This window comes from Chrysemys picta, chromosome 13, assembly GCF_011386835.1.
Source record: "Chrysemys picta bellii isolate R12L10 chromosome 13, ASM1138683v2, whole genome shotgun sequence".
NCBI classification, from domain to species: domain Eukaryota; kingdom Metazoa; phylum Chordata; order Testudines; family Emydidae; genus Chrysemys; species Chrysemys picta.
This window is the reverse complement of record NC_088803.1, coordinates 42,636,088-42,654,209: the sequence shown is the minus strand read 5'-3', so window position 1 is coordinate 42,654,209 and position 18,122 is coordinate 42,636,088. Positions and strand designations below refer to the sequence as shown.

At 42.0% G+C, this 18,122-nt stretch overlaps 1 protein-coding gene across 4 annotated transcripts in view; it reads left to right on the top strand.

Annotated features, from left to right (window-relative positions):
• The window catches only part of LOC101944148 (formin-I-like), a 64,062-nt gene that overhangs the window by 36,179 nt on the left and 9,761 nt on the right, over positions 1-18,122 (top strand). For all 4 annotated transcript variants that reach the window (XM_065566024.1, XM_065566026.1, XM_065566027.1 and 1 more), the window contains 7 exons: positions 2,091-2,253; positions 6,513-6,624; positions 10,618-10,708; positions 11,282-11,368; positions 14,171-14,323; positions 16,706-16,832; positions 16,944-16,976. In XM_065566024.1, the coding sequence (XP_065422096.1) occupies positions 2,091-2,253; positions 6,513-6,624; positions 10,618-10,708; positions 11,282-11,368; positions 14,171-14,323; positions 16,706-16,832; positions 16,944-16,976 (766 nt within the window). The remainder of the gene's footprint in view (positions 1-2,090; positions 2,254-6,512; positions 6,625-10,617; positions 10,709-11,281; positions 11,369-14,170; positions 14,324-16,705; positions 16,833-16,943; positions 16,977-18,122) is intronic.

The window sequence follows — 18,122 nt, the reverse complement described above, 5'->3', positions numbered from 1 at the left end:
CACCCTTTTTGGGTCGAGACCTGCATCTCTTCCCCTCTTGACTGGCTTTTTATAAAGGCTGCCCAGTTCCCTGCCTATATTGTGATATTCTCAGCCAGCCTCTGTGATTTGGTTTCTCTTCAGAGTTAAGAACAGCGTAATTGCCTGCATTACAGAGAGAACATATTAAAAACAACAAAATAACCAACATGCATGCTAAAAAGCATACCAGAGGTCACCCCAACTCCAACCTTGGGCTGTGGTAAGTGTCAGTCCTTTAAAACCCACAACTGGGTTTTCCCTGTGGTTTCAAGTTCATAGCTATCTCAGGTTCAGAAGCAGAACAATTATGCTTTTCTGTTATACAGCTTGGGTTTTTGATCTTGGCCTCACATAACAGGAGATCAGCAGACAATGACTATGCACTCCTCAGGGCATAGTTTCAAAAGGCTGGGTTTTTGCATAACTATAGAGGGGGAATTTGCATTCACCTCCCTCCAGATATTCCCCTGCAAAATCTCTTAACACTTTCTGTTCCAAAAGTCCATTCTTGTCTGGCACATTGGTTAATATAGTCCCTTGAACCCCCAGGTCTCACATCTGTCATGCCTCCCCTCTCTCGAGGTTACACACAGTCCTGTCCCACAATAATACATAAACCATTCATTTAATATAATGGACCCTAAATATACTTAAAGTGAATTCAAGAAGGTCTCCCAAGGATATGGCAGGTGATTGCCATATCTGTCAAAGATGGGATTTGCCCATCCCATGCACATCCTTAATGGCATCTTTCAGCCCGCCTGCTCTGCTGTCTCTGTCACTTCCTCCAACCAGAGCCAGTGTTTACTCAGTCACAACTGGTGGTTGCCTTGAATTCCTCAGTATGCTCCAGAATCCTTTGCCTGAGTGACACAGGTGCTTCAGAGAAAGCAGTGCTGCACTCCATGTTCAGAGCACCAGCTGCACCTAGAAATAACAGATGGGAAGAGACCTATCAAGCCACCTATTCCAGAAATGAAAGGAGGGAGTTATTGGTGGGAATTAAACTTCATATCTGGAGAAAAGCAGTTTAGGACTAGTCTGCTGTATTAGTACTCGTCAGACACTTCCTTAGATGTGACGCCCTACGCTTCCATATAGCCTATGCCTAAGGCTGCACCTGATAATACATGAAGGCTTTCCTTCCACTTGCTAGTCCTATTTCCTCCTTGAGGAAAACTATGTACGCAGCATTGGGCAGATCAAGCCCGGTTACTCTGTCCATTTTCTTTATCTGACTCTGCCTGTTTGGCTTGGAGCCAATGTCCTGAAGCTCACAAGATGAGAACCGGCTTTCCTGTGAGATGCCCAGAATTTCCTGCTTCCAGGAAGCCAGCAGATACACAGAGAATGCTCCTGCACTATTGTTGGCACTGTACTTCCACTTCAAGCTGAAAAGCCGGGCCTTGCCCTTATCTGTGACAACTCATCCATTCTGAGCTAGCTCCTTTGGTTTTAGTGGCCCCCCCAAACCCTGGAAACATGTATGACTTTTGACCTACAGCCTCCCAACTTGGAGTCTCGTGCTGTGCTTTCCAGCAACATAGTCAGAGGTGAGCTAAAACAGATCTGTGTGTGTGTGTGTGGGGGGGATAAGTGAGAGAGTACAGTACTTACCATGCAGTTGGGGGTAACATACCTTGGGTGAAAGGTGGAATTTGGGAACAGCTGTTCTCTGTAGAACACTGCTCTGGGAACCTTGTGGTTGTCTAGGTAGCATCTAACTTCAGCTGCATACCTGCATCACCTTCGGGGAGGTTTGGAGCCTGTCTCCTGCGAAAGGGAGGATGTGTCAGAAACTCTGCAAGGTTCAATGCATACCTTCCCATAGGAGGGTACATTATGGGCACTTGCCACACGTGCAGATTGTTTGCAGCTATACCCTGGCGCCCACAGAGTGATTTCATATTTCCATGTAGCTGGTACTCCTGTTGTTTTCTGGTTTTGTCTTTTCAAATGATGGGTCTGCCACTGTAAGAACAACAGTAAGTTAAAGAAGCTGTTTGCATGGAAACTTTGTGGTAATGTTACTGTGACTTAAATTTATCTTGTTGCTCCTGTATTTTTAGATTCAGAAATCAATCTGGGCATCATGTAGCCAACATAAGAAAAAAATAGATGAATCTAGAATCTACAACCAGTTTCATATCCAGGACATGGCGGTATTTTCAGGCAACGAACCTTCAGTGAATCGGCATATTATGTTAAATCAAAAAATTGCACATACCTTCAGTAAGTGTAATAATATGAACTGTGTGCACATATTCTGAATGCATAAGGCAAAGCCTGCCTGCAGCTTGTATTTATGGTTACCACAATATCATGTGTAAATCAGGTAGGTTCATATGTAAATGTCTAAATAGCGATTTTAGGACTGCATGGCCCAATTTCTCTAAATTTGACTCTTAAAGATTGTGTGTGTGCACGCACCCCTCCGCCTACCCCCTCCCCCAAAAGATGCTTTGGGAAAAAGGACAAGGGCACAGTTTACAAATATTTGAAGGGCAGAAGCACCAAAATGAGAGGAGAATGATTTAGGGTGCAGAGGTATAATTAGCAGCAGTGGGATGAAACTGAAAAAAGGGGAAATGTAGGCTGAATATCAGGAAAAGCGTCCTGACAGTGAGATCTGTTAGGCTGTAGATTATTTTCCCAAGGGAAGCAGCTTTAAGGCTCATGCTTTGGACACTGAAATCTAGACTAGACAAAACATGTGAGCAGGTCCTGCGGAGCACGGTCCTACTTTGACAGGGAGATGGACTGGATGATCCAAGGCTTTTCCTGCTCTCTTTTCTATGCTCCTATGCCAGGAGTCTCCCTGCTTGCTGAGGGTTTGGCCTTATTTCAGGAGGGTCCTTCATGGCCACAAAAACTAGCTTTAAAAGTGACAAAGCAAGCTCAGTTGCTGTTTACTGACCTTTTACTTTTAGAACCTGGCTCTCTCTAAGAGGTGAATATATATTTCTGTATGGTAGAGCTGTACTCCTCTTTTGTGCTTGGTGGATATATTGCACCTAGTCCCATGATGTCACAGAAGATGGGCATATGGGCCTGATGCAAAGCCCAGTGGAGTCAGTGGCGGGACTTCCATTGACTTTGAAGAGCTTTGCATGAGGCTAATGGCACCTGTCAGTGGTACGGGGCGGTGGGGATACACTGTACCTCACTCTATCAGGAAAACAGTGGTACAGTTAATATTCTGAGTGCTTTGGAAATGTGAGAATGCAACTCATAGTCAAGGTTGCACAGGTGCCAATTTGTGGAGCTGCCTCCATACCTAGCCTCAAAGAAGCAGAAATTGTTCATAACTTCCTCTACGTTTCTAATAAAATACACTCATGCTGTTCAGATGTGCCAAGTGCACTAAATGTACAATGTCTTTCTTTTGTTGAATTTAAAACACTGACACACGAAGAGCTGGAGTAATGTAGTTCATCCACCCTTTGGGTCAGTAGTGGGCAACCTGAAGCGGCCCATCAGGGAAATCCACTGGTGGGCTGCCAGACCGTTTGTTTACATTTGCACAGCTGCCCACAGCTCCCAGTGGCCATGGTTCATCGTTCCTGACCAGTGGGAACTGCAGGAAGTGGCATGGGCCTGGCTACCACTTCCTGCAGCTCCCGTTGGCCAGGAACGGTGAACTGCGGCCAGTGGGAACTGCAGGCAGACATGTTAATGTAAACAAATGGTCTGGCGGCCCGCCAGCGGATTACCCTGATGGGCTGCAAGTTGCCTACCACTGCTTTGGATTATTTACAGACCCCTGCAGGGAGAGCACTGGCTTTTTTTCTAGGCAGGAACAGGTAGTTCAAACTACTAATGTAAGTTACCGGTCTGAATGACAGATCATCAATTGGAGCCTTCCTCCTTGTATCTGGGGTACAACTCATTGTCTCTGCAGAAGACCTAAACTGGAATGAACTCTCACAGCTAATGAAACAGATCAATGGGTTAACTTGACCTTACTAGTAAAATGATGGGAAACTTTCAATTACTCTAATGAGGAGTGATAGTTGTAAAAAGATCAAGAATAATTGTTTTTCAGAGACTATTTTGATTTCTCTTACAAGCTGATCAAACTTTGATCACAAGTTAAATGAATTTTAAAAAGGAAGCTAGATTAATCCCACAGTAAGTGCTGGCAACCACGGTTCTTAAATTAATGAATAACAAGATGAGTCTCAAAAAGACGTTAGGTTATAATTTCTTAAAAATGTGTGTGTTTTTCAAAGCAAAGAGAGTTGGAAAGGAATTGGAAGAGAAAACAGAATAAGAAAGCACACAATATAGCTTAAAATTTAGCTAGAATTATAGCCCAATATAGTTTACATTATTATTTAATTTATTTTTAGCTATTTCGTGGTTTCTGTACAAGAAATAAACTGCTCTAGAACCTTGTGTGTCAGTGTGACAGAGACAAGAGCAGTACTGTCAGTCAGCCAGGGAAGTGGACATCTAGGGCAGTGGTTCTCCACAAAGGGTATATGTATCCCTGGGGGTACGCGGAGGTCTTCCAGGGGGTACAGCAATTTGCCTGGTTTTACATCAGGCTACAAAGAAAGCACTAGTGAACTCAGTCCAACCAAAAATTCATATAGACAATGATTTGCTTATATCAGGGGTTCTCAAACTGGGGGTCAGGACCCCTCAGGGGGTCACGAGGTTATTACATGGGGGTCGCGAGCTGTCAACCTCCACCCCAAACCCTGCTTTGCCTCTAGCATGTATAATGGGTTAAATATATGAAAAAGTGTTTTTAATTTATAAGGGGGGGTCACTCTCAGAGGCTTGCTATGTGAAAGGGGTCACCAGTAAAAAAGTTTGAGAGCCATTGGCTTATACTGTTTGATGTACTATATCAGCAGTTCTCAAACCGAGGGCAAGTTCATTTTAATGGGGTCACCAGGGCCAGTGTTAGACTCTCTGGAGCCTAGAGCAGAAAGCTGAAGCCTGAGCCCTGCTGCAAGGGGCTGAAGCCAAAGCCCAAGTTTTTAAGTGAGGTGAAACTTGGGTTACGCAAGACAAATCAGACTACTGAAAGGGGTACGGTAGTCTGGAAAGGATGAGAACCACTGATGTAGGGTCACAATGAAAAGTTTATGCTAATGGGAAAATGTGTGGTCTAATCTAATGGATAAATTACTGGTGTTTGAGTTGGAAAACCAGACTCTGCTGTGTGACCTTGGGCTTGCCACTTCACCTTCCCGAGCCTCAATTTTCCCTTGTGCAAATGAAGGATGATCCTTTAACTGACTTTGGAAATGCTTTGAGATCTGTAAATGGAAAGCTCTGTAAGGAGAGCAAAATGTTATTCCAAGGAGGTAATAAATTTAATTTTGAAGGAACTGTAAAAGTTACTGATGGTGACTTAGAGTTAGGGAAGGAGAAGTAGAGTGGAGATTTGGGCTCAAATACTATGAAAGTTAGGGGGACACCTAAAAAAAAATAGTGGACATTCCCTTGAATAAACAACTCAATTCAGTTCACCTTTGTGTACATCCTTTTTGTGTCAGATTTTTCTGATTATTCTAGAAAATCAGTTCAGTGGCACCAATGTTTATGGACACAATGACTTTTAAGCACCTATTAGAGAATATTAGTGGAAAGCCAAATCTGAACTCAGACCACAAATATTTGCACCAGCAATCTGATTCTAAGAGTTCTAGAAACTGAAGCAAGCCCATGTGACCTATGTGACTAACCAACATACAGCAGCTTGAATTTTAGCTGTTAAATACTTACATTGGACTGCTCTTGTCTAGAGTTAGGCAAATAATGGATTTTTTTTTGGTTTGTTGGCAACTGAAAAAAATCATTGTTTCAATTTTGAGATTTTTTTTGTTTTAAAAATTTTAAAGTTAAAAGAAATTTCTAAACAAAGTCATTTTGAACTGAAATGTTTTATTGTGAAAATGTCAAAACAAAAATGTTTAACCTTTAGGGGTGGCCCTTCCAGGGGAGGGTTGAAGTGCAGTGTAGGGGAAGATTGCATTGCTGCTCCTTTTATTTTGTGGATAAACAGATGACTAGTCTGCAGGGCTGTCAATTGGTATCTTTCACGAGCTTTAACAAAACCAACAATAAATGGAAGGTTTAATATCTTTGATGTTCAAAGCACCCGAAGAAATAAAATAAAGATTGGTGTGTAATTGTATGCTGTTTTTTATTCCAAACAAATGAAAGTGTACTCTGACTACTAGGCTGAGTTCAACAGGAATATTTAATAGTAAGCACCTGTGTGCCTTCAGCTGACAGTATCTTGATAGTTCTGTCTAGTGCAATGACTGCATTCTAACAAAAAATAATATGGATTTTTGATGCTCTACCGCTATTTGTACTTGCAGAGAATATAAAGGCAGGGGTTTTCACCTGAACTTAGTGGCTGCTAAGTGAAAACTAATTTTATCGGGGAAGTGAATGTGAAATGTTCCCATGGTTTCCCTCCCTTGTACATTTATCTCCAAGTAATCAAAGAATCATTTTCCCTCTAGACATTTTTCTGAAAAGTTTTCATATAAAACCAAACCAGCTGAAAGAAAAATTGTACATTCTACATGAAGACGGTGGCGGACTTACCGATGAGCAGATTACAGCCCTAAGAAGGTAACCTTTTGGATTCAATTCTTTATGATATCTATTACCAGATTCATTTTCTGCAAATAAAGGGAAATTCAGTGAAAGTGTTTACCCAGGCATCTGATGTACCCTGACTGCTGCATTGACAATTAGAGGAGCATGTATAAATGTCATTGTCTGCTATCCATTGTTCCCCAAAGAAACCATCAGCCACCGTGCTATTGCTAGTGCAAGCTTCAGGAAGGCAGGAGTTTGGGAAGTGACAGCAAATCAGACATAATTTTGGGTGTAGTGGTTATGTGTAGTGGAAAGTTAGTGAAATGGTAATGCATTGGGTCAGTGGGATTTTCCATGTCCATGACAGCATTATCTTTATGGGGAAAATCCACTACACCTCGGTTACAGTGTTAGCTTGGTATGCCATCAGTTATTTGTTTGAGAAAAAGACAAAGAGAATTCTGTTTCTCTTTTGAATACTGGTTTGGAGAGGGGCAAGGTGTGCGGGTCTTATAAAAGCTTTTTTTTGGACAGACAGGATGTTATGGACATCCCACACAGTATTTATTAGGGGTAGAGATTTTTGATCCAACACCGAATATGAAGTTTCTGTAATTTTTAAATTTGTGCTTATTTATATCCATAGGGACAGATTTTCAAAGGCACAAGTAGAACATAACCACTTACAGTGTATAGGAACTGGGTAGTATCCCTTTAAATAGTTTGTGAGCCTGGATGCCTAACTGCCCTTTTTTGCCTTTGAAAATCTTCCCCATAATACATACAGATGTGTATGTGCCTATTCCAGGGGTTTGGTACCTTTGCCAAAATTTAAAATTCTTGTGTAAAAATTGACAGGCAGCTGCTTCCCCAATCAAGAACATCTTCAACTTATTTGATCAAGACATTTTTGGGGAGGCAAAGGAAGCAGGTGTTAAAAAAGTTATTAAAATACTGCTCCTTCTGCCTTAGAGGGTAGGTTTAAATCTGCCCTTTGAAAAGTGATTTTGGAACCCTGACCCCTACTCGGCACCGGGCGTTTGTCCACATCACACACCACTTATAAAATTATGGAATTATATCTATGCTTAGAAGATGACCAGAACTGGAAGATCAGTGGTATTGCATATCTGGAATGAGATGTTTGTACAAAAACCTGCCTGCAATAGAAGAAGATTTAGAAAATTCAGTAAGTCCCCTATATCATAGGCACAAACAAAGTCATATTAATATTTTTAAAGGCATTGATCTTCTGGTGAAAGATTTCCTGGTACCTGGGTGCAACTCAGTTACTAGTTTATGCAGTCTGTGGGCCAGATTCTCAGTTGGTGAAAACTAGCCTAGTTCTGTGCAAGTTAATGGAGCTATGCTGATTTACACCAGCAGAGGATCTGACTCCGAAGCCTTGGTTACAAAAAGTGACCGTATTCTCTAGTTCCTAACTATCCTGTCCTAAGTACATGCTGACCAAGAATTAACTCTCTTGAAATACTTTGTTAATACAAGCAAACAAGTGGGTGGAGCTAATAGGAGTGAACAAATGCTACTGGTCACATAATTTGGCAGAGTGCACAGAACAAGTTCAACCGTACTTGAAGGTGGCAACTAATGTAAACTCTCTCTTAGGAGTGAAAGCACTAGTTATGGGAACTCTTGTTGAAATTAAAGGAGGGTTTTCAGCAGTGTTTCTCAAACTGGGGCCGCCGCTTGTGTAGGGAAAGCCCCTGGTTTGTTTACCTGCCCTCAGGGCCGCCTAGAGTGGGTTCGGGCCCCGGTGAAAATTTTTTTTCGGGCCCCCCAGCAAGGGCGGACAGACTAAACAGGGCCGACAAGGGGGGGAAGTACGTCCCTCAGCCCGCGCCGCTTCCAGCAGCTCCCATTGGCCTGGAGCCGCGAACTGTGACCAGTGGGAGCCACGATTGGCCGGACCTGCGGATGGGGCAGGTAAACAAACCGGCCCAGCCCGCCAGGGACTTTCCCTACACAAGCAGCAGCCCCAGTTTGAGAAACACTAGTTTTCAGGGAGCATTTTTATCAGGAATAACTCAGATATTAAACAATCCCCATGACCCCTGATATTAAACAATGCCCTTGCTGTAGACCTACCCTGTATGTGCAACACATATGGTCCCTGGATATATACCCAGTGTTCAGACCTCAAGACACCACTCTGTATTTACACCAGTGTCTTCAGCTGATTTAAATCAGTTCAGCTCCATTGAAGTTAGAGGTGCTACACTGATTTACACTAGCTGGGGTTCTAGCCCATTAAGCAATGATATAAAATGGAAAAGGATTTTTTTCAAGATTTCAAAGTGTTCTTTTATATAGTGATGATGTTGAGGGAAGCATTAACAGATGCAGCTGCATGTAATGTTAGATTCTATAAGAGGGCAGGTATTCTGTTCTGTGCTAATGTATTGTCAGAGTCTAATAGAGTTACAAATTTCAGCAAGTTTCAGAGTAGCAGCCGTGTTAGTCTGTATAACAGGAGTACTTGTGGCACCTTAGAGACTAACAAATTTATTAGAGCATAAGCTTTTGTAGACTACAGCCCACTTCTTCGGATGCATACCGAAGAAGTGGGCTGTAGTCCATGAAAGCTTATGCTCTAATAAATTTGTTAGTCTCTAAGGTGCCACAAGTACTCCTGTTCTTTTTATAAATTTCAGCAAGAGTTTGAGAGCCTTTTTCTCCATATATGAAACAGATTTCAAAATGTTACTGAATAGACAATACATATATATTTCAGAATCAAGGGCCGATTTTCAAAAGAGCTCAGTGTCCTTCAGTTCTTGTTTAGATACCTAAATGAAGGGGGCAGATTTTCAAAAGTGTTCAGTACCTAGCAGTTTCTCTTCAGAACACTGGACTCAGAACAACAGAAACTGCAGGAAAATGATCATTTCTGAGAATCTGCCCACTACAGCTGGGTGCTGAAATGGGAACTTTTGAAAATTTGGCCCCAATTATTTAGGAAAACAGGAGCCTAAATACTGTACATGTTTACAATGAGTCAGGAAACTTTTTCTGAAGCATTCCTCTTCTGTGTAAAATGAACCTGATTCAGTATACAAACATCAATGGGAAATCCAAATCCTACTATCCAAAGGAAAATGAACAAAATTTTACAGCTAAATGCAACATTAAAATGTTAAGGTCATGGCCAGTGGGCAAAATTCTGTTTTTATTCTGCTGTAAATGTGAAATAAGTTAATTGCAACCAATTGCATTAGGGGAACAGGCTGAATATTATTGGACAAACATAGGCCTTATTTTGATTCAGAAACCATTCCTTATTTCTGTGAGTGAATTCTCTATTCATATTTTGAAATCCGTAGCAAAACACAAGGATTTGCCCCCATCTCTATTGCGAGTTTGATTGTTCCAAGCAGTATTATGAAGGAGACCTTTGGGAAGTCCCATGGACCAGAATTTTCAGAAGTATACGCTATTTTTTTAGTGTCCAGCTTGAGACATCCGAGGCATGATTTTTCATAACTGCTGTGCACCCACAACTTCACTAGTTTCTGCAGATGCTCAGCACCTCTGAAAATCAGACCCTAGGTATCTCAAACTGGGTGCCCCCAAAAGGAGATGCCAAAAATTAGTGGTCACTTTTTAAAAAATGTTGATATTAATGTCTTTGTGCCTCAATTTCCCCATTTGTAAAACAGGGATAATTCTACGTACCCACCTTTGTAAAGTGCTTTCAGATCTACAAATGAAAAGCCACTGCTTAAGCACTGCATATTATTATTATTTCCCAGGCCACATGTATGTGTTTAACTGATTACTATGATCACCAGATACTGATTACTGTAATCATTACTGTGGCCACTTATTGTTAGCTTCCCCTGCAGTTAGATTGAACTCCTGGGAAGTATCCTTACTAAATAATCCGAAACAAGTAGAATATAATACACAATACCAAAGGTGCAATATATGGAATGGTCAAACTGTCTCATAATACAATATTTTGCTGGGAAAGAGAACGTCTTATTTTCATTCATTATTTTTCAGATATCTGCCAACTCCAAAAGATTTAGAAATGTATCAGTCCGTCAAGGGATCTCCTTCAGAGCTGCATGTGGTTGATCAGTTTATGCTAGAGGTAAGCAAATGTAGCAGTCATTAAAAACGTGTCACGTGAGATTTCTGGGATTCCCTTTTCCAGCATGGGATAAAACACTTCAAGGAACTGCCCTTCCTATGATATTGGCATTTATATTTCTAATCCCAGTCAGAGTCAGGATATGGAGAGGCACTCAGGAGGGAGAGCATATGGAGAAAAGTTAAGCAAATCTTATGATCCTCCCTGCTCCCACTAAAAATAAGGAGGGATTGTATTGTTTTGGGCCAGATTTCCAGAAACTTTAGACACAGAATTGTGTGTAGAAAGAGCCCATTCTTATTCCCAAGAGGTCGGTGTTATTGCTTTTAATGCCATCTGGCCCCAAATGTATGTGTATCTCTGTGCTTAATTTGCACATGCTCCTTATGTGTGCAATTGCATGACTAAATTTTTAAGGGGTAGTGTAAAATTAATACACGAGAATAGCACTATAAAAGTCTGCGCCTATGTCTGAATTGGCAAACCCATTATTAAAAGTACATGTTTGATGAACACAATATTTGCTGGATGATCATTTCACAACTGATTCAGATTCCATCTTGTTCTATACAGATGTGTAAAATTCCTCATTTAGGCCAAAGATTGGATCTCTTGCTTACGATACGAGAACTTCCCGTGTGCATGGGTGATCTGGAGCCTGTAAGTGACATGACTTGCTTATGGTTTGCGTTTAATTCAAATCCACCAGTTACATATTAAAGCACCAGATGTCTTTGATGCAAATTTTAAAAGTCAGTGTATGTGAGGTGAGCTTTTCAATGGGAAAACAGTTCACCAGCCATAATGTTGACAGCTCATATTGTAATAATGCAGGCAGCCTGATGTATAAGATGTCATTTCACTGCATTATTCAAAAGCAATGTGCAAAAAGGTTTTGATCTATATGGCTCATGGCTTTTATAGCCAAGGGAGTCGAAACTAGTATGAAACTAAATTAGAGATGGGCTAGATTTGAAATACAATATGTACTACCTGCTGGTGTGTTTAAAATACCCTTGGATAAGCCAAAACTTGAGGTCATTTATTAACACAATGCCACCTGCAGAATGCAGGACCTCAGGAATGACATGAGACACAGTTCAAACCAATCAGCTCATCTGACATTTTGTGGATGTTGCCTGGAATACATTTTTAAGGCACTAGATGGGTGAATCCTCTATTTATTTATTTATTTATTTATTTATTTTTAAAAAGCCACAGCAGTCTACAAGAATAGTCTCCCCCCCCCCCCGCACCCTCCAAAGAAGCCCAAACTAGAACAGCATCTATTAGTGACATTGCAGTGTTTGTGGAACTGCTATGGTAAAATACTGAAGTATATATATTTTTAAATGCTACCTCCTCTGTCTCACCCTGGTGTTGATTGGACTGGCAGTGGGAAGGACAGCCCAGAGTAGAGTGGCAAGGGGAGAGTACATGCCTGTGATGGTTGGGTTGGGCCCCTCCTCGCATGCCTCTTCGGGTTCTCCATCTCCCATTTGTCAGCAAACAGGAGAAGTGCTCCCTTGTTAATTTAAATCCATCCTGAGTTCCAGGGCCCCTTGCCCCTATAACTGCAGGAATGACAGCTATTGAAACAATTTTGGTGAAGTCAAAATGTTTCACAGAGATGTATTGGTTTTGATGAGAGAGAGACACACACACTCAGAGCTAGGTACTCGCTGACTCTATAGCCTAATTCAGTGATTCTCAAACTGTGGGTCAGGAACCCAAAGTGGGTCACGACCCTGTTTCAATGGGGTCACCGGGGCTGGTGTTAGACTTGCTGGGGTCCAGGTTGAAGCTGAAAGTTGAGCCCTACCGCCCGGGGCTGAAGCCAAAGCTTGAGCCCTACCACCGAGGGCTAAAGCCCAAGTCAAAGCCTCCCCCCACAATGGCAGCAGGGCTCGGGTGGGCTCGGGCTTTGGTCCCCCTCCTGGGGTTGTGTAGTAATTTTTGTTGTCAGAAGGGGGTTGCGGTGCAATGAAATTTGAGAACCCCTGGCCTAGTTAGAGTACTGGCCAAAGAGGCGGGATACGCAAGTTCAAGTCCTTGCTCTTTCTGATTCAGAGTAAGCTGAGGAAAAAAACCTCCATGCTACAGCAAATGCTGGAACCTGCATCTTCCCTGTCCCGGGCCTGAGCCCTAACCACCAGGCTGGCAACACATTTTGAGCTGAAAATGGACATTTTGATAAACTTGTTTTTTGCAAAAATGTTTAAAAGATTTTGTTTTCATTCTGCATTGCAGTGAAAACAAATGGAAGTTGCCACAAAATGGAATTGTTGTCCCCTGTCAACTCTAATTAGGGTTGCCAAGTTTGGTTGCACGTATTACTGGAGGTTCCAGCAACATGACATAATCTTTAATTCCTGGGGACTCTAGGACAATCCTGGAGGGTTGGCAACCCTAGCTCTAATTAAAACCATAGTCACACTGAGCACAATTCAGAACAAGAATAGAGAGAGAACACTGGTGATACACAAATATCTGACCCTGTCTAGCTCAGTGTTACACTCCTGCCATCCCACACTGAAACCAAATTACTGTGAATAATTGGGGAATGTGGTATAATGATTGCTTTGAAGTTATAATACAATCAAGGGCGATTTATTACTCACTGCACAGTATATTAGTTCCCTAGGTATCTTATTACTTGGGCTGAATAACATAGGTATGTAATGTGTAGAATTTCTACATAAAGTAGTAGTGTATTATCAATATAATTTACTACAGTGCCTGACTCTGATGTACAGCCAATATTTTAACAAGGGTTTTCCTCCCTTCCCACAAACTTGGTATGCTTTGTATCTTGCACACACAAAGTGTGAGGCACTGGAGAATTTATTCACTTGTTTTTCCTATTTTTAAAAAGGATCTCTTATCCCTAACCACAGAAAGAAGGCAGCCTCACTGGGCAAACAGTGATATTAAGTTTGATTGCTGGAAATGATTAAGTTTGTTCCTGGAAAAAAAATGTCTGGAGTATTTTGATAAGATAGCACGGTGCTCAGCTGGTATACTTAGAAATAGGCAGGAGTGGGGTGAAGGATAGAGACATTCTGCTGGGCTCTTGGCTATCCATTTCCCCTGATAGTTGGTGCAATCTGGTATATTCCAATAGCAAAATATTTGCTCTTCATGGCATTTTTATGAGACGAGGGATAAATCCTTTCTGGCATGGATAATTTGGCAGAATTCAGGAAGGGCATGTCCTCATCAGAAACAGGGAAATCATGCCAACACTCCTTTTATCTTGATGGCAGAATTTTAACAATGGGGTTCATGAGAACCTCTGGCATGTTCTCCAAGAGAAATTAATGTAAAGACAGGCCTACAACAGCTAAAATATAGCTTGTGTACTTCAGCTAGGAACAGATAGACCTAACAAAGAGAGAGAGGTGAAGACCTCATTTTACTCACATCTTCCAGTTGAACTGAAGTCAGGCTTTTGTGTTTCAGCTAATAAACCAGAAGATCCGAGCGTGCAAAGAGCTGCAAGCCAGCCAGAAATTTGTTGCTGTGTTGGAGTACATCTTAGCCATTGGGAACTACTTAAATGAAAAAGCTGGAAGAGAGATGGCTAAAGGATTTCGATTGTCTTCTTTGACCAAAGTGAATTAACACTTTTTCCTAGCATTGAAAACACTGTGTTACAGTGCATATTAACTAACATAATGTTAAACATGATTTTCCTTTAGTGTCGGCAAGCAGGGTTGGGTTTAAAAATGGGGTAACTAATTGTCATTAACCTCTGAGAGCTTATTAACAAGGCTGTAGCCTGCCTTCCCTTGATCCATAACCCCTTCAGGATCCCTTGACAAGGGAGCAGGGCCAACTCAGGGAGAACAGTGGTTTAACTAGCCAGGGAGATTAGAACGCTAGTGCAAGAGGCATTCCTTCCAGGTCCCGTTCTTGAGCAGCGGGAGCCCCATGACATAGTGAGAGTGCATAAGACAGAGTGAGCTAACAAGGTAAGGAAAGTTCGGCTGCTGAGTGCTCAGCCACAGGGGAGGAGGCTAAGGGACTATAACCTAAGTACTAGACGGGTGTCAGAAAAGCCTCCCAGAAAAGAATCACAGGAAGGAGGAAAGGGGGGGAAAGAGGGAGAGAGAACTCTCCCCTCCCCATACATCTAACAAACATACTCTAAACTTAGGCCAATAACCCTCCCCAACAAAAAAACCTGCAAGAGTAAAAATAATGCAGACAGAAGCCCAGCAGCAGAGTGGGGGCTATCCTGTTTATTGCCCTGAATTCAGCATGTACAATTACCTTCCTCAGGGGCGGGTGGCATAGGTGAGTACACGGTACAAGCTGCTCATGGCCCTCAGAGAGGCAGTAAGGGCTCTTGAGGCCAGAGTGGCTGCACTGGAGGAGCTAAGGGAGACAGACGGGTATGTGGAGGAGACTTTCAGGAACACAATGAAGTGTCACCACCTGCAGTCAGACAGCCTGTCAAAGTTCCACAGGATCAGTGCTATGCCCATAGCTTTGTGATAGTCTCTAGGAGGAACCCCTTCAGTGTGCCAGATCTCCAAGGGTCTGACTCTTCCTGCACAGGGAAGGCCATGCAGCCTTACCGTCCCTTTAGTCTGAACCTCTTTCGCAGCCTCCATGGTTGCATTCTCTGAAATGGCCCACATGCGGAGGCAGGAAGAGAGAGAGAACTGCAGGGTTTCAGTGCGTGGATGAGACAATGGTGCAGGGAGGAGGGTTTTAGGTTCATCAAGAACTGGGGAACCTTGAACCTTTTGGGAAAGAAGGAACCTATGCAGGAAGGATGGGCTCCACCTAAACCAAAATGCACCAGACTGCTGGCATGTAACATTATAAAGGTTCTAGAGGATTTTTTAAACTAAGGGCTGTGGGAAAGCTGCCAGGTGCGGCAGAGCTGTGTGGGGGCTGGGGGTGAGGGGGAAGAGCACTGGTGACTGGAAACATTACGCCTGCAGAGTCCAGAAGTAGGCAGAAAAGCCTCAGAGCTGCTTGAGGAAGCACCATGCTCACTAGTGGTACCTGCTATGCCTTTTCAAAGGCAAAGGATTCAGTCCCCCAGCACAGCTCACCAGGCTCAAGTTGGTATCTCTCCATTCTGATATATCCATTCTGGGCTGCTCAAAGCTGCTGGCCAATTTAGTGCCCAACTGGCTCCACTAGGCACATTGACCATATACAGCCATATCAATCCTATGCACTAGCCACACTTGCTCTGGGACAACCATCATTTGGCCCTTAGTTCTCAAACAATCTCTTAACTAACTTTTCTATCACATCTTTCCCTGCCTCATCAAGATTTGCCAGCAGAAAACGTTGCCACTGAGCACAGTTCCCGTCCATGCACCTGCTTCTTCACGCCACTCAGCAATAACGGAATCTGATCTGATCCCAGAACTAAGAATTGAATGCATATTCTGTAGGATGCTTTGAACCTTTTAAGAATATTATCAGATTATGCCTGGTCTGTAAATAGAAGAGGTTTTTTTTTAATTATTCAGATTTCTTTTCCCACAGGAGACTTTAATATGGGTGTGTGTAATTTATAATGCAAGTGACAGTTCTGAGACAGTACTGTAATGCCACATCTATTATAATGAAAAATATGTTCAAAATCATTTTCTGCCACAAAGCATCTCCCCAGATTCTATTAAGGAACCTTACTGTCTACATGAACACCACATAGTGCTTTTAAATGGGACCCGGGGCAAGAGCATATTTGGAGATGCAGAATCAATTGCAGTCAATTAAGATATCTTAAGTTTTAAAAAAGAAAAATGAGACATTACAAAGGAACAAGAAAGGACCTGAGAAAATGCAAAGTTAATTTTAAGCAGAAATTTATGTGGGATGGCAGATTGAAAAAAGAGAGGTTTAATTCCATTGTGTTTTCTATTCCTGTCAAATTTACCTAGGAGCTATCAACATCCCTGCTGTTCCAATTTTTAAAAAATGTCTAATAACCTAGACTGTCAATTTATTGCTGTATTCTATTTGTAGTTATCGCTGCTGCGGGGTAAGGAGAGGATCACCTTGCTTCATGCCCTTGTGGAACAGATCTTCTTACATGAGCCTGATTTGGCTAAATTTTCTCAGGAGTTGACAGAATTTGAAGCTGTTCCTGGTGGTAAGAGGATAAAAAAAACCTTTTGCAAAAGTCCCCATCTTCACATTATGTGCATAATTTTTATTAACATTTTTTTTCCTTCCTCCAATCTCCCACTCTGTTCCTTTCCAGCTTCCATCAAAGGTCTCCGTGCTGAAGTTGATGGTATGTAAATACGTTTTCTAAATTCACAGAAAGACTTTCATACATTGTGCAGTCACTCGAAACAGGTTTTCATTGCACTTATTTTGTAGTTTGTAAAGAGGTTCAAAATATTGAGGTAAGAGGTTGCCATGGCTATATATAAACGTCATGTTATCATGTGGAATTTTAAAAAGAAATATTTGTGTGTCCATATGATTTAGAAACGATCTATCAAAATATACTGTCTGATAATAGCAAAATCCATTAAGTTTGCCTTACACTCAGATGTTAAGCGATACAGGTGCTCTATCAAAATTACTTCTAGGAGAGTCACAGAAGGCATGCAGAAAAGCAAGGGAAAACTCAATATAGTTAAGTAATGAAGTTCAAGAAGCCATTTGAACTAAACCAGTATCTTCAGTAAGTGGAAATGCACCACTAGTGAAGCCAGTAGAAAGGAGCAAAATTGGGAGATCAAGTATAAGCTAGCAATTGGGATGGTTTTGAAGGAATTTGGGGCTAGATGTAAAGGGTGACTGAATTCATCGGTGTGAGGACCATTGAAGTGAATGGGCTTTGGATTTGGCCCTTGCAGAGCAACAGAGGCACAAAAAACAAATACAAATGTATTTCAATTTTATCAGAAGCAGGAGGCTTACAAATGTTTAATCTACTTTTAAAAAAGTGTGCTATGGATGATAATTGGAACTGTTGACCAAGAAGTCCACCTTCTATGCTAGGCAAAATGACAGAAGCACTAACTATAGGAGGAGCTGGTAGTGACCCCTATATTTAGATTGCCATTTTTATGAAGGACAGAGAAACTCTATGCTTCTGTTTGCAGCAAGCGTTTGATTGGGTGTACACCCCCTGGGCTATTGAAGTGCCTTTTTAGCTCATCCCATGAAATTTCACTCAGATTTTGCTGAGCTATAAACTATTAAAAATCACTATTTCCCTTCTGTCACTTGTGTTTCTTGGGAGCATTTTGGCAGCCTGCTCAAATCACTGGCCATTGTAAGGCCAGGCTCATGTTGCCATGGCCAAATCTGCAACAACAAACACTGTGTACTTGGAACTACTAGGAGCTGCCAGATTATCTGTAGTGTTGGGGGATGGGTGAAAGAGAATTGGACTGGGCTCACCCATCAACCTGGACCGATCACA